The following is a 16,086-nucleotide window of genomic DNA, read 5'->3' on the forward strand; positions in this document are numbered from 1 at the left end:
TGGCATTCTGGAGCACTACAGTAATTAATGTACCCATGGCACATTGCTGCATGAGCAGCAAACACAGCACATGTAGGTGTATGCTGTGTTTGTCTGTGTCCTTGTGTTTTACACTCTTGTCTAATTTTTTTCATCTTCAGGCACTCATTACAGAGGTCTCATGCTATTTGTATCTGATGTTGGTATCAGATATCTAAAAAAATGGGATTCTTGCTTTATCCTCTCGTATGATTTTATGACGGCATTGGTCTTGAGACTGTCAACAATTCAAATGAAACAAATATAGATTCAGTCTACTTCTACTTTCTTGTTAAACTTAGAAACACAGACAATAGTGACTGAATTAGCATAAATCAAAGGCAAAGTATTTGATTTATTATATTCTATTTTTACTGTATCCGTTCCATTTGTTCACCGTTTTGCTTTTTGCCTTCTCTCTCTTGTCTTTGGCACCATCTAGAAAAGAACAAACAGCAGAAGGGACACTATCAGGCCTTTAAATGTGTAGTTTCTTTAGGATCATCTTATGTCTTTGATTAGCATCACTGTTGTAGACTGCAGCCTAACTTTGATCGTGTTCCTGTCCTAACTGCCAGTGATAAACCCAGTCACCCCCCTGAAAAGCCACAGTGCCTGTTTGAGTGATGATGACCTGGATTTATCAGCAGTGGGACGACTGATGCAAAACCCAGGATCAGCGGAGAGAGTTGTCTCTGTGTTTGTTCATGACTTAATCAAAGGTTGGTATAGTATCAGCCAGGATTGTTGTGTGCTGAAAGGTAAATAAGATTCGGTATGTTCATTTTGCAGCTTGCAATTGTACCCAAAAGCGGGATCAGTGGCCACAATAAAGTGATTCGTGCCAACAGCTCTAACATGAAAGGTTAGATTGAATAAACAAACAATGACTCTGGTTGAGGTCTTACGGATTATAGCACATATTATAAAGAATTTGATCCACAACATGTTCTTCACATGATCCCAAGTCGCTGACTATGCAAGACAAATCTGCTTTACCCACATAGTAATAAATAACAAAGTCAATAGGTAATACAGTTATGTTGAGTATAGGTATATGATATGTTCTTTAAGAAATATATGTATGTAGGTCTAACAAATTTTAAAAAAAGCTAATAACAAAGTGTTTTACTAAGCTATTTGGCTGTGCTTTAAGTAAACTTTTGTGCAACTTGCCAAAAATTCTGCATGTCGCTGGGACTCTTGTGGAGGAAGAAATTATTATTAATCCAAATATGGTGGCTTGATGGTGGTGGAAGTTTGAAGACTCGTGGAGACTTATTGCCCCAAAATCCCCCATAAGTATTTAATTTATTCAACTGAGATCTGTTGACTGTTTAGGCCATACCATAAAATTGATGCAATTTTCATTCTCACTGGAAATTTAGTGACCTGTTGTATCCTGTGGATGGGAGCATTGTTATCCCAGAAGAGACCACATTTACTGGGGCAGAAATGTTTCACTTCAGGATAAAGGTGATCACTAAAAGCGATCAGGACAGGTCTATAATGACTTGCTGTGAGCCTTGCCTATATGAAGACAAGTGACTGAGCCACCGATTTCCCTAACTCAAGGGGTTAAGGGCTCATTTTATCACATTTGTCTGCAGCGACATATTGTTTTGCAGCCCTGACAAACACCACATGGCGGCAGTAAGTGTGGATGCAATTTAGTGTCATAGCAGATGGTGAAACTGTCATGAAACATAATCTTTTGATTCATGTTCATGGGTGCAGCTTTTTATACTGGAGTACAGTCATAAGACTCCCAAGAAAGAGTGTTTACCAGGCACAAAAACACTTGACAGCGTGGCATAGACTTATACTTGTTACAGTAACTCATTGGGCTGAGGTTTGTCTCCTGTAACGTTGTACTGCTCACACTTTTTTCATGTTAAACTTTTGAAAAAACTTTCAGGTTCACACGCGGTTTGGTTAGATTTAAGCACGAAAACCAGTTGGTTAAGTTAAGGCTTGAGAGTCACTTATGGCATGTTTCCACTACGGGTCGGGTCGGAACGGTTCGCTTATTTCAGTGTTTCCATTACCACGAAAGCGTACCGATCCGTACCGTTACCATTTTCGTAACCCTTCTGCTTGGGGTACCGAGCACACAGGACCGGTTCCAGGCTCTGCTCTCCGTTGTTGGTGAGGAGGCTGTGCAGCGGGAGCTCGATGGCGCTGTGTGAAACGAAAAAGGTTTTCCAGCTGATTGCTGCAAAAATGGCAGAGAGTGGTTTCAACCGGACCGCGAGCTGCATTAAGATGAAGAAGCTTGGAGGTGGTTCGAAATTATGGATGTTATTTGTTATTATTTGCTATTTACGCTTCGGCACGCACTCCGCCCACTCCTGAGAGTCCCCTTTGTACAGTGGGAACGCAAGCTGACCCCAAAGCGACCCGACCCGTACCGGACTGCATAGTGGAAACAAGGCTTTAGAGTGAGGAAAGAATCATAGCCTTTCACATCTGCCACCTGGCAGATATCTCATATCTATGGCTGTTTATATCTCTGACTAATGGCCCATTTGCAAAAGAAACAGTTCTTGTCCAAAATGATTGTTGTTTTATGTTTATTTTACCATTCACTACAAGACTAGGTTGCATGATAGGGTGCATATCACATGAACGTTTGACCTTTGATGTACATTGCCAGGATCTTTCATGTATGTCATTTCTTGGCTTCCATTACCTCACTTTACTATCATGTGAGGGTAAAAACTAGAAAAAAAAAGGGGGGGGGGGGGGGGATCCTTAAAAAGCAGCACCAAATGAAACTTGACAGAGTACTGGAGTTATTTTTATGGAAAAATCTGCATCATTGTGTGTCACATTAACTCGCAATCTTCTGTTTTTTGTTTTTTTTTCACTGTCAGGTATTTTTGGTGCCACACAAAGAGAAAGACAGCCACAAGAAATACTGCTTTGATCAAAATCCATTTCTTAAAATAGCATATGCAGTAAAATACAGAAGGAAATAAATAGAAAAATTAAAGCTTGTACTATAATAACTTTGTGATTCTGACATAAAGCCAAAGTAATGTTTCTGTAAAGACTAGTACAAGCTTGAAATTACCATTGGAAACCATATATTTTTTGAATGAGGGAGGTGAAATGGTTGGTATTGATTTGTTTTTACTCTATACTTGAGTTATATTATATCAATATTGATGTGCTTAAAAAATGTAAATACATAAATAAACATAAGGCATAGGCTGTTTCACTATGATACAGGTATGTAAACTAAAAAGAAAGGGAGCATAGTTGGAGTCGATGCTTTAAACTGTAAATACCTATGAATACTGGTGACATCAGTGAACTATAACGACATTAATGCTCTCATTTTATGTTAAACTGCAAAACGAGTCCAGTCACTAATATAGTTTTAACCAGTCAAAATCAAAGATTTGCTTTGAAATCACAAAAGCAAGTTCTAGTTCAATGTTTTTAGACCTTCTTGTGTATTAGTGCACAGTAGGTTGAATTAAAATGACTTAAATGGCAATATTAGAACACTAGATCTAGGTTTTCCATTTTAGTTGCATATTGTACAATGCTTTTTATGACCAGTCCAATTGCTCCACCTAGTGTTCAAATCAATACACTTCAGGTCAGGGCACACTTATTTTGTATCAGGGCTGATTGGCCGTCCTGTGGATCACATCATTTAATGTGTTTTCACTTCGAGGCCTGGTTGTACTCAAGCCTCAAAGACTATATCAGTATAATCTATATTTATGCCATTCACACTTTGACTAATTTGAAATAGAAATGTAAAAGCAATGCCAGATGAAACCATACTTCATGGATAGCATGTGCTGAGCTAGTTATTCATGTTGCTCAAAATACTGTAAACCAACGTTAGAGTTGTTGACGACGTGTTTTAAGAAAAGTGCCTCTACAATTTATAAGCACAGAAAATTATTTTTGTAGAATCACTTCGTCTAATGCAAAGCCTGCTGTTGTCTCATCGATATTTTCAGCTCAAAGTGGAAAGGGCCGTATAACTAGTTTAGTCAATGCATTATCGGATCATTTTACATCACTTTTGTAATATGAGAGCAAAGTCTTCTGTGCCCTTAGAAGGAAGTACAATCCCAGCCAGCATTTTGTTTGCTTTCCACCAAACTGCTCCCCTCCCCTTCCCCCTCCCCTCATCACCACATCCCTCCATCAGATCTCAGCAATACATTGAACACATGTCAATGTCTGCCGGACCAACAAGACCTCCAAATGAATGTTTAATGAGCATTTTAGGAGTCATAATGGCATGTCGCTAATGTCCTGTAATGATCTTACTGTTGGTGGCCACGCCTCAATGCTTTCTTCTCGACTACGCCTCTGACAGTTGTCTGACAATGGTTTGAACTTTGCTGAATCGAGCATCCTCGCCATCACTTCAGTACCCAAAGAGTAGAAGTGTTCAAACCATTGCTTTAGCTTCACTATAGAGAAAAGATGACTTTCCCCCTCAGAAAATCTACTTCAGGTAGGCTGTTGTTCTCGCTTTGTTTTTGTTTTGGTGTTGATGTGACAAAGCTTCTCGAGTTATTGTTTAAACATGGGTTTCAGTGTTTCTAGTAAAGCCAATTGTCTTGTTCATTATTGTTCATTGTGCTGACCAGAGATTTTGGTTAACTTTTTAAAATCGCTTGTCATGTTGCTGTCCATGGTGCTGAAGAGCAGATAGTGTGAATTAATCTTTGCTGAATTGCTGCGGAGTTTTGAGTTTGGGTCAGATTTATTTATTCTTTTTTTAAATGTATTAATTCAAGAAATGTGTAGGAGGTTCATATTCTAGTTGCAATGTTTAGTTAAGGGTATTTATTCTTCATATTTGCTGAACAACTACTCCTTGCAATTTAACACCGTCAAAGATGCTGCATAATGAATCATCAAGTCCTTACATTTAGGTGTAGTATTAACACTTTTGTCTGAGTAAATAAATAAAAAGGTAACAGTTTTGCTTTAGGACTGTAGATGGCACCATCCTTTAATCTGTTAAATGTGCTGAATCCAGTGCGGAGTAAAAGGAAAGGACCGATAAGGCTACAGTGCATGACAGTCAGGACACAACCCCAGAGTTGTGTGTAGCTATGAAAGATGCTGATCACACTTTTAAAGTTGCCATTTTCATTGTAAAAGTTATTTTCGCAATTTATCAGCCGTATTTTGCTGTCGGGTTAAAGTTACAGACACCTCAAAAAGTGGAAAGGCACCGGATTTTATATGTTTTTGTCATTAAATAAGGGGGTTAGGGTTAATATTAATTGATTGCGATTTAAGGCTTTGCAATCTAAAATCCACAAGGGCGTTTGTATTTTTATTTACCTTGCATGAGCATGAATTGCCTCTGGCATCTGACGATATCAGCTTGCTGTTTTATTACTCGGATAATCTGCATGCTTATGAAGATATTGTAATTAATTATTAAACCTATTTCAATCATCATAGTTAATATTTAGCTTTTTATTTGTGTATGCTCGCCTGCAATCTATGCAGTTGGGCGCCTTCCTCCCAATTACTTGACTTGTCTTTTCTAAATCCCAAAGTGGTCTGAGCTGCAGTTTTGTTTTTAGTTTTTTTTCACCCCGCCCTTTTAAAAGTAACTTTCTTTCTAGTCTTGTCAAATTGAATAATATATTAAAAACCCTCTGTGGTATCCTCTCACTCCCTTCAATTTTCTCCACTTTGCTACCCACCCGCCCCCACGCGTTTTACGCCCCTTTCTCTTGATATTTAATCAGAATTATCCCACGTGAAAGCTTGTGTGGAGTTACTCATGTTCTACCTGTGCAGACTGACTGTGTTTGTGTCTTTAGTTAGACTCCCTGTCCTACCCCTCCTCCTCGCTGCTCGTTCTCCTGGTTGTAGGTGGGATGCTCTGAGCAGCAGGGCTGAGTTTGTGTTCGCGCTGCGCTCGGATACTGATTCAGCATGAGGCGCTTCCTACAATTACCTGACGTTACTTCGCTTCAAGAGAGGACACAACGATAGCATGGGATCCCCGAAGTGATCTGTTGACATCTCATGCGTTGCTTTTTTTTTTTAAACGGGATATTAATCCGTTTCTCAATGCCGTTTCAGGGAGGTGCCAAGGGAACCAGGTAGAGAGTGGTGCAAACCCTCTCCCGGCGACCGCAAACAGGTGTTTCCATCCTCAGGGTTGGCACTGAGCGTCATTCACGACTATCTGCCCGAGCGATTACCATGTGCGCGGCTGTTTAGTTTCGTGGGATGATGTAAAACCGCTAACAGAGACTGGGTTTTATGTATTGTGATACCGAGAAAATGTTGGAGGAACATGCGACGTGCTCCAGTCAAAGTATTTCGGGTGAAACGTTTTTTTTTTTAAATCAAATCTCACTTTACTCTTGGAGATACAACGGACAATTTCTGAATAAGGCCTAAATTAATCAAATATTTGTTATTTTGGACATTATCTGGGCTTACTGGCTTTACTGCATCATTTGGACGACTCCATTCTGTTGTTTGGTGCACTTTGCTTTTTTTTTTTTACTTAAAGCATCATTGGAGTTGGAGCCTCAGATTGTTACCGCTGACTTAGGTTGACATTTCCCCTCAGAATCCTGTCTTTCAGATTTGAGGGCTGATTACATTCAGGCTTCTCTGGGAGTTTTTTCCAGAGTGCTGCCAAACTGGCTATGGCGGCAGCTATTGCCAGCTCCCTCATAAGGCAGAAAAGGCAGGCGAGGGAGCGGGAGAAGTCTAATGCCTGCCGCTGTGTTAGCAGCCCCAGTAAAACCAAAGGAAGCTGTGAAAAACCCAATCGTCTGAACGTTTTCTCGCGGGTCAAGCTCTTTGGTTCCAAGAAGAGGCGAAGGAGACGACCAGGTCTGTTATGCAATTTTAATAGGCTTGTGTCCACTTGATCACCAACTCTACATCTACTGTAGGGTGTCACTACATTTAAAAGTAATTTACACAAGATACTGCTCAATTCCTTTGAAGGTATAAGCTTTGTCAAAGTTGCTGATAGAATGAGAGAACAGCCACTCAGTCCACAGATAATTTACCTTTGACACTTCAGATTGTAAACTGATGCTGAACCATTCACTGCGTAAATCCAGATTCAAATGAGATTTTAGATTAAGCTCAATACGCTATACATTTAAGACTTTATTTAACTTTCTAAAAGAGGAAAAAAAAACATTCAAAAGGTCTATAAAGGCTTAACACATTAACTTTGTAAAACCATGGACAAAGTAACTTAAAAACCCTCTCATAATCCACCTAAAATGAATCAGACTGGTTGACATGCACATTTGAATAAGCAGTTTTAGAGTTGGAAGCAGACCTTTACTATGCTCCAAATCTTTCTTTTTTTTATTTTGCATAATTTTGCAAAGTTCTTGAAAAAATCCTTAAAGAGAAGAATAGAAAACAAATCAGATTGGCAAAAATAAAAGTTGTTGTAAGTATTTAGTTTTACCCTCATCATAGATAGTTGTTATATAAATCCAGTACTGGAGTGGCTACTCATACCATTGCAGTGACACAAAATTATCTCTTTAGCCTAAATCGAACATTCGCCTTGTGCAAAAGTAGTCCTGGATGCATATCTGATAATCACATCTTAATCAGGTCCAAAGCTTACATGTTTTAACTAGTGAGAGTGGCATCTGCAGTCTTTGTTTTTCTTTTGAGAAGGAATCCTTGATTTATTTATTTTTTCCCATCAATTTAATTCATTCCAAAGTTTTTTTAAAAACTCTTTGTTTGATGCACTTGGGGGTGAGGGTGCATGTTTATATAACAGTTTAACTGTCCTACAGTTTTTGCACCCTGCTTACCTCCAAGAAGCAGGCGTAGTCACCAACTTCCATCCTAAATAGATACATCCTGTTTGCTGTTTGGTGTGTTTTCATGAGCAGGAGCATGTACACCTGTGTTTCAGTGCTAATGTGTGTACAGATAATCTGTTATTTTTTTTCGGGTTTTAATAACTTCATAGTAAAGTTGTACATCATCCCTGCTTTATGGATTGAACAAACTTTTTGTGCAGTTAAAGTAACTTTGAAAGGAAAGATGGAAGGTGTGGTTAACCACAGTAAAGAACACTCCACAAGGGACAGAACCAGATAATGGAAGGCACTTAGATCTTATTGGAGAAAACGCTGATGGAACACATATGAAATGAGCAGCGCTAACAGGAAAATGCACAAGGGAATTCTTTCCTGGAGGACTGGGGTGGCACATGAGACAAACTGAGAACAGGAAATAATTATTGACCCAACTGCCTTATGTGATCTTACATAGGATGAGCGAGATTACTTTAGAAGAAAACTCAAGATATTTGGTTTAAATGTGAACTCTCTGAAAGTACTCTTTTTTTTTTTTTTTTTTTTTTTTTTTTTGCTTGTAGAATTGTAAAGAAATGTCATCAAGGTTTGCTTCATAGTTAACCTGCCATCTTAGTTTTACTAAGTAATACACAAACTGAAATGAAAAAATGGAAATGAGAACTTGACATATGCTTTGGAGAAGACACATTGGATTTTAAGAGGGGAAAGTGACTTATTTGAATGGAGATGTGGCCTCTTTACCCAGCTTATAGGGATCATTACTGTATTAGATATAACATTTATATATGTACACATTATAAGTAATAAGAGATTTAGTTATTAGTTAGGTGACTACTATCAATCATTTCTTCGCTCTTTGTTGTCGGGAGCAGTGCAGATGTCTGATTTTTAATGTGCTGAGACTCCAAATTCCACAACTGATGTGAAATCTACGTCAATGTTGTCTCTTTCTACTTTCTTGTTTGCCTATTTTTGCCATGTCCTTGCTTTTAGTGTAGCCGGTATCCTTTGTCAAAAATGTGTGAGACATTTTTTTATCTCATTATATAAAGAGATTACTCAGTTGTTGTGTTTTGGACCTATTGAACGCTAAAGCGCTTATCGTTTCACGACTTAATATTTCACGTGAATGTCAAAATCCTGTTTAAATTTTTAGCACTCTATTCTTCTTGCGTCCATTTAATGCAGTCATGCACTGTTTTGTTGATTTTTCTTGTTACCTTTATTGCAGTAGAAAATGACAATGAGCATGGAGAGAAAAAGGGGAGTAATGTGGAAAAAAGCCATCTTAGATCTCTGTGCCACATGTCACCACCTTGAGTCATTTCTGACTTTTATATACTTTGCTCTTGTCCATCTATGGTCTTATTTATCTTAAATTGAGCCACAGGGGCTGTCTTTTTAGTCACTTCTGCTGTCGAATGTAGACAATTTAAAGAAAAGACAGAAACGGTTTACCAGTGCGCATTTGATCCATGAACAAAGCAACACAAATCAAACCGCTCTTCCTGTTTAAATGTTTTAAGTTAATTAAGTGGCAAAAAACACGACTGCGTGGTCAAGCTAAAAAACTGAAATTCTCTCTTGAAAAACACAATTACATTAAAATGCCTCTACTTCCTTTTTCTACGAAAGACTTACATTTTAACAGGTACTTTTCTTCATACGGTTTTGTCTGGTATTTTCAGTTGTGAAACATGACTGACAGTTCACAGCCAGTTATCATAACTGCTCCTCCTTGAACGTCTATGCTCCACTAAGACTTGATATATTTTTTTGGACTTCAGTAATGTTCAAATTGATGGCAAGCAGCAAAGCACGAGTTTCAGTATATCCCATTATACGGCTCCATGTGACATCACCATGTGCCTTGTTTCATTCTCATGTCTCTCTGTCTCTGCTTTCTCTCTGCTTCCAAAGAGCCCCAGCTGAAGGGGATCGTAACGAAGCTGTACAGTCGACAAGGCTTCCACCTGCAGCTGCAGGCAGATGGAACCATTGATGGAACTAAAGAGGAGGACAGTGGTTACAGTGAGTTTCCCACCAAGACTTCCTCCACAGATTTCATATTTAAATTGAAAATATGTATTGATATCACCATGTTCACATAATGTTGATATTAATATTAACATGGTAAAAAGGTCCCCTTGATCAATATTACAGCATTCAAACATTTCTAAGTTATATTTATACATACATACGTAATATTCTTCAAGGGGACCTTTCACCATGTTGATATCAAGCCCAGCAACCAACGACAGGCAACACATCTGCTCAAGTTAAAAACCATGTAACAACCTGTCAACTTTAGTTAATGTGATTTTCTCATGTTTGATTATAAATGCTAAAGTCCCCTTTTGAAGCTGAACAACATTTAAACTACTTCAGTGTGCTATAGTATATAGAAAACCCCTAAGTCAGTCTGTGTCAATGTATTAATTAAGTACTGAGAAACTGTTTAATTTGATCCAATCGAAGTCATATTTTACTAATCTGAACACAAACCACGAATGATAGCTTTTTACTCTCCTACACACTGCCTCAATGGTGAGACAGTTTCATCTTATACTATGCATTTATGCATCCCCATCATAGCCCCAACACCCACCAGCTCTTTGTTTTCCAATAGATTTGAGAGGAGTCTGTGGAACAGTAATAGCACATCCACTTGTCTGAGAACAATGCAGCAGAAATGGATCGCCTCAGAATTAGACAGTGAAATAAACACTTTATGTTGGAGCAATACAGTGGTTAGTAATTAGGTATAATTTACATAGTCCAGAATTATATTGTTGAGGAAAAAAGATCTGCATAGTACACTAAACAGCGCTGACGTAATACTTAGTAAGTTATCCCACTAAGCAGGTAAGAAACACATCTGTAATAATTAGTACCTCTGTAATAATTTAGTCCTTTGGGGGTGATGTGTATAAACAGCAGGTCTGTGCAAGTGGGATGTGGTCTTAGTAGAGCAACACCATGTAATTGTGTGTGGAACTTGTATTTTCAATAAAATAATTCTAATAATAAATACCAAACAGAGCAGAAATGAGTAGCAAGTTGAAATAAAGACACTAACATGATACTGCACCATCTTATGCATGCACTATACACAAACACAATTATAGCAAGATGCTCACTTCACACATTGACCGCCTGACCCATCATATCTGTACGGTCTTTCTTTTCTATTGAGTTGCATAACAACTGGCCTGCATTGGCAGTTTATGATGAGAAAATTAAAGAGTGCTGCTGAACAGGAAAAGCAGAAAGAGTGAAGCTCTTTACACTGCTCCAAAAATAGCGTTGTTAGGCACTGGGTGCGCTTGTCTCCATGGTGACAGAGAGCGCAGTCCTCTTGGAGCTAGTGGTGTCTTATGATGGTGGGAGAGGACCTCCTCAGATGTATATATACACACATGCACACACACCAATGCACTCACTCATATGTAATCTTTGCCACTGTAGCTATCCTAGCAGACAGGCTCTGGCTATTTCACAGTTGTAGAAAATGTTTGATATTTCAATGACGTTTTCATGACAAAGAAAAACAACGGCAGAAATAACCAAAGTTTAATAAATTCTCAGGATTTCTGTCTTATTTTATATGTCAGCTGTTTTCCTGTGTTGCTTCACAACTGAACAAACCTCTGGGTCTCTACAAAAAAAAACCAGAGCAACTAAAACCTTCAACTCGTTGCAGCTGTATATTTCACTAACTAAACTTATCAACCTTATTTCACAAATCAAGCAATGGAATTTTATTTAAGTTACCAATTCAATCCTCAAAGCCATTGCGGCCCCTGGCTTATCAGACTATACAAGTGAATTCTAATGTTGACACAACACCGTACATTTTGGCTGTATAACTTTGTCCCATTCTTCGTATTCAGGCATTGATGATTGCAGGCATGCCTGTCCCAGAATGACATTGGTAATTTCCCAAACAAGAGTCAGATTGACTGTCACGTTGAATTGGTGATGTCTCGTCGCTGTTAGTGGGTGGAACTGAAACAATCGGGAAATCTGTCCCTCAGGCTTCCACACTCCTTTATTTTATGTGCCTCTGTGCACCAGGAAATGTCCCCGTGTGGGTGGTCCTGTCATCCTCTTCAGTGTGCTCAGGTGTTTCCAGGAGCGAGGAAGTAATTGAGTTTCCCCACTCGAAAATCTCCATCAGAGCACCGGCTGGTAATCCTTCTAAAATGAGGCAGAGTGCAGATGTGGACGTGCGCATCGTGGTGGAAGTATCAAGGGAGAAAACTCACTTGAGTGATGCAAAGCGAGAAGGGTGCAGTTTTAAAGACGAGAACTGTTCAAATAGCAATATGTTTAAGAGCAAGGGAGACATTAAATTATCCTATAAGTCTTTACTATGCTGCAAACAAGAAATAAAATTCTGTCATAGTGTCTGTATTTTGTGGTTGACAGTAAAGATCCATAAATTTTTTTTTATACCCACTTAATCCAATTAAGTGAATATGAATTTGGCAAAATATTTGACATGAGGTTGTCGGCTACATAAAAGGAAAAGAATACTGCAAAATATGCCTAAAAATATTGCATATATCGATGTTTTAAATAAAACGTCCTATGAGTTTGAGATTTTTAGAATCGGCATCCATCAGCAGCATGTGTAAGGAAAGATACAATCTGTACGTTTGAAAGCTTCAGGACATAGCAAGGTCAATACTATAAAACCATTTTTGTATTTGAGAGATGGGCTTCCCAATCATAGTAAAACAAATTGCCAAAGTATGTCATGCAATACATTTGAACTTTTTTCATTTTCAGCCACCCAGACTCGCACTATCCATGCTTGATTATAAAGCTTCCATTACATTGATTAATTTCCAGCCCCATTCTGTTCCATTTTGTGTTTCCCTTCCTGGTAAAGTAGCTGGAATGCCTGTCTTCTACTATATGTCATTCAGCTGCTTCTCCAGTCAGTCTGTCATCCATCTATATTCTTACACACACACACAAACAGCAACAGACCAAAGTTATGCTGCTGTTGATGGTGGTATTTGTAAAGCAAACTCCAAAAAAAGAAAGACCATCAGGCCAACTTGGCTTTTCTCAAACTGAGTAAAGTATTTACTTATCTTTACTCTAATAAGTAAAATATCTCACTTGTGAACACGGATCATATATTATTGACTAATGAATACATGAGAATGTTTAGTAAATGCTAGTATGTCTTTACAGAATCTTTTTTCCTCTGGTGCCCTAAGTAGAACTCCTTGGCACTCAGTAGCTATGATCACTACCAAAAGATATTCAAACCCTTCTCAACTAAAAGCCTGCCAAGAAGAAAATCAGTCTAATAACTCTTCCGAAAGTCTCCCTTGTAAGTCACTTTTGATATAAGCAACAGCTAAATCAATGTAATGTAATAAACACACTCACAGGGAAGTCATCTTTGTGTCTCCCACAGCTTCACACACGCTGCAATGATACATAGCTGATCCAACCTACATTGAGAGGATGCTATCTGTAGTAAAAAGTGAAGTATGAAAGAGTCCCTGTGCCATGTAATTAAAAAACAATAGAGATAAATGGCTTGGAACCCTCAAGGATTCTTAGTCACTGGGGGATTTTCCAGCAGTGGAAGCAGAGCTTTATATGACAGGCTAGACTAAAACATTCTCTGTTTATCACAGATGTTCTTGAAATAATACAAATGATAAGGAAAGTCACCACTGAATGCACCTGTCAAAAAGCACTGACAGGTAAACTCATGGGATCTTCAGAATCCTGACACTCTCTAGTTATTGTTGTTTGCTAGTTAATGTACTATTTCCTGACACTGGAAATGCAGTAAAAAAAATAGGCATATTATAGAAAACAGACTTTCAAGTGGCACTGAAGCAACAGAGAGAAACAAAGACAAACTAAAGGAGACAGAAGAAAGAGATTAGGGGATGGAATACCAACCACCGTGGACCAGTAATTGCTTTTTTTGCTGAACCAATAATATGCTGGCAATGCCTCTCTGAAGTAAATATGTTATGCATTCCTATGGTTGTTGTTTACATAAAAAGTCCAGTGAGAGGGATGTATCCAGTATTTAAGCAGTAAGGGCAAATGAAATGGCCCATCTAAAAGCCTCGACAGTCCACTTCGATCTAAGGAGTTTGAGATAGAGATCTACTAAGTGGTTGACAAGAAGATTTACAATAAAGACATACAGAGTCACAGCTTAACCATTGAGAGAATGTGTAAATTTTCATTTATCTTCTGATGATAATAATAATTTATTTATATAGCACCTTTCATACACAAAATGTAGCTCAAAATGCTTTACAAATAAGATCAAGAGTGAGATGGAAACGGACACAAACCAAAGACAAAGCACTAAAAATAGAAAAATGAATTTACCAATAAAATAGAGAAACAACTAATGCAATATACAAATAGTAATAATAATAATAATAATAAAATCCATAAAACTAGTAGAAGGCGAGGGTGTATAGATGTGTTTTTAAACCCAGAAGTGATGACTTAAATTTTATAATTCACTCCTTGGCATTATTCATGGTATTTGTTACATTCAAATTGGCATATAAAAGGGTAACCTGATGATATTTGCTTTATTGGAAGCGTCCAGCGTCCATACTGACTCTCAAGCGGATGTTACATAGTACAAATACTGTCAGTTTAGGCTTAAACTAATTGGGTAAAGATGTACTCCTGTGACCAGCTGGGCTGCTGCTAGCTCTCCAAGCCTTACAACCTGTATTCCACTCCCTGGTCACAGGCAGGTTTATGCATTTGTGTGTGTGTGTGTGTGTGTGTGTGTGTGTGTGTGTGTGTGTTTGTTTGTTTGTTTGTTTGTTTGGCTTGAGTTAAATGTACAGAGCTGTGTAAGTGACTGATTCCTATGTGCAGCAGCCAACAAATGCTGAAACAACATACAGTAGCTAAAAGTCAAAGCACGTGCTGTCGATGATGAGAACCAAAACAATATTACACCTGAAAGATTTTTTTTCGATGATTAACAAAGATGCCACAAGATTGGCAGTTGCTGTATTCTGATCACATACAATCATCATACTGTTTTTCATCACCACATCAAAAACAGAATGATGATTGTATGATTTTTCAGTCTATTTTTGTGGTTGTGATGATATTGTGTGCAAAACACGTTTAATTTCAACAAGCTTATGATTTGAGTTTTTGTATGTGATTTCACAACGTTGTCTTTTGTTTTGTTTTTTTCATTTTTGGATTTCGTCAATTTGCTATTATTGAAACATCTTTGTAAGATACTGGCTCACAGATCTTATAGGACAGGATTGTTTTTAATTATGAAATGGTTAACCTTAAAAACAAAGTTCATAGTCAACAAGGCCGAGTTTACTAAATTAATTACGGCAGTTGTGTACACTTAGCTTATCCTATGTCTCTGCTGTCCTGTCTCTTTTCAGCCACGTTTAACCTCATACCAGTGGGGCTGCGAGTGGTGGCCATCCAGGGGGTGCAGACCAAACTGTATCTGGCAATGAACAGTGAGGGTTACCTGTACACATCGGTAAGTGTCTCACTCCATGTAAGTGTGAGAGTTTATGTGCATATGTGTTGGAAGATGACTTTTTGTTCAGCTGTGAGTAGAGTGAATTGTTGGTGCTTTCACATGCATCTATGGAACTACATGAAATTAGTGGGAACATTTTCTTCTACTATTTGTGAAAATTAGTAACTCCCTCTCAGGCTTACTCAGACTCAACAGCATTCTAATCCTATAGAAAGAACATCGTTCTCTGATAAATTCAGTGTCAATAAGGATTTTGAAGATTGTGTAAGCAGTGACATCTCCAACTGTGGCAGCTGGCTCTTCATCTTTGGTTAAATGTGCAAGGTTATGAATAATTCAATTTCAGGCTGAGGAATGTCTCTGTTTGTCTTTTTTCCAAATGCCACCACCACACTGTGTGGCAGGCATCACAAAGAACAGTGATGGGCCGGTTGGGTATGCTCCCGGAGGGCGTGCAGACATACACACATTCACAGTTCACAGACGGCCTTTATAGTCAAATTACTAAAGATTGTCCTGTATGGTAAAGGTCTCCTGACTGCGCGAGTATCACAGAAACAACAAACAAAATCTAATAATCTCTTGACTTTTTGTTGTGCAGCATCTGCTGACAAATTATCGATTGCATACTTAGGTAGTAATGTAATAAAGAAAGAAAAAGGCTAGCCCCCCTGCTTCTTCCTTTCTCTCATGGTATTACTCTCT

General features: G+C 38.3%; 1 protein-coding gene across 3 annotated transcripts in view; it reads left to right on the forward strand.

Moving 5' to 3' along the window:
• Positions 1–16,086, forward strand: part of fgf13a (fibroblast growth factor 13a) — a 106,796-nt gene that overhangs the window by 73,506 nt on the left and 17,204 nt on the right. For 2 of the 3 annotated variants that reach the window (XM_075481673.1, XM_075481674.1), the window contains exons 4-5: positions 9,765–9,875; positions 15,275–15,378. In XM_075481673.1, the coding sequence (XP_075337788.1) occupies positions 9,765–9,875; positions 15,275–15,378 (215 nt within the window). Of the gene's footprint in view, positions 1–5,879; positions 6,874–9,764; positions 9,876–15,274; positions 15,379–16,086 lie in introns of those variants that run through there. The other variant, XM_075481675.1, reaches the window with a different exon arrangement.

The sequence above is a fragment of the Odontesthes bonariensis genome, chromosome 13, assembly GCF_027942865.1.
Source record: "Odontesthes bonariensis isolate fOdoBon6 chromosome 13, fOdoBon6.hap1, whole genome shotgun sequence".
Taxonomy (NCBI): Eukaryota; Metazoa; Chordata; class Actinopteri; order Atheriniformes; family Atherinopsidae; genus Odontesthes; species Odontesthes bonariensis.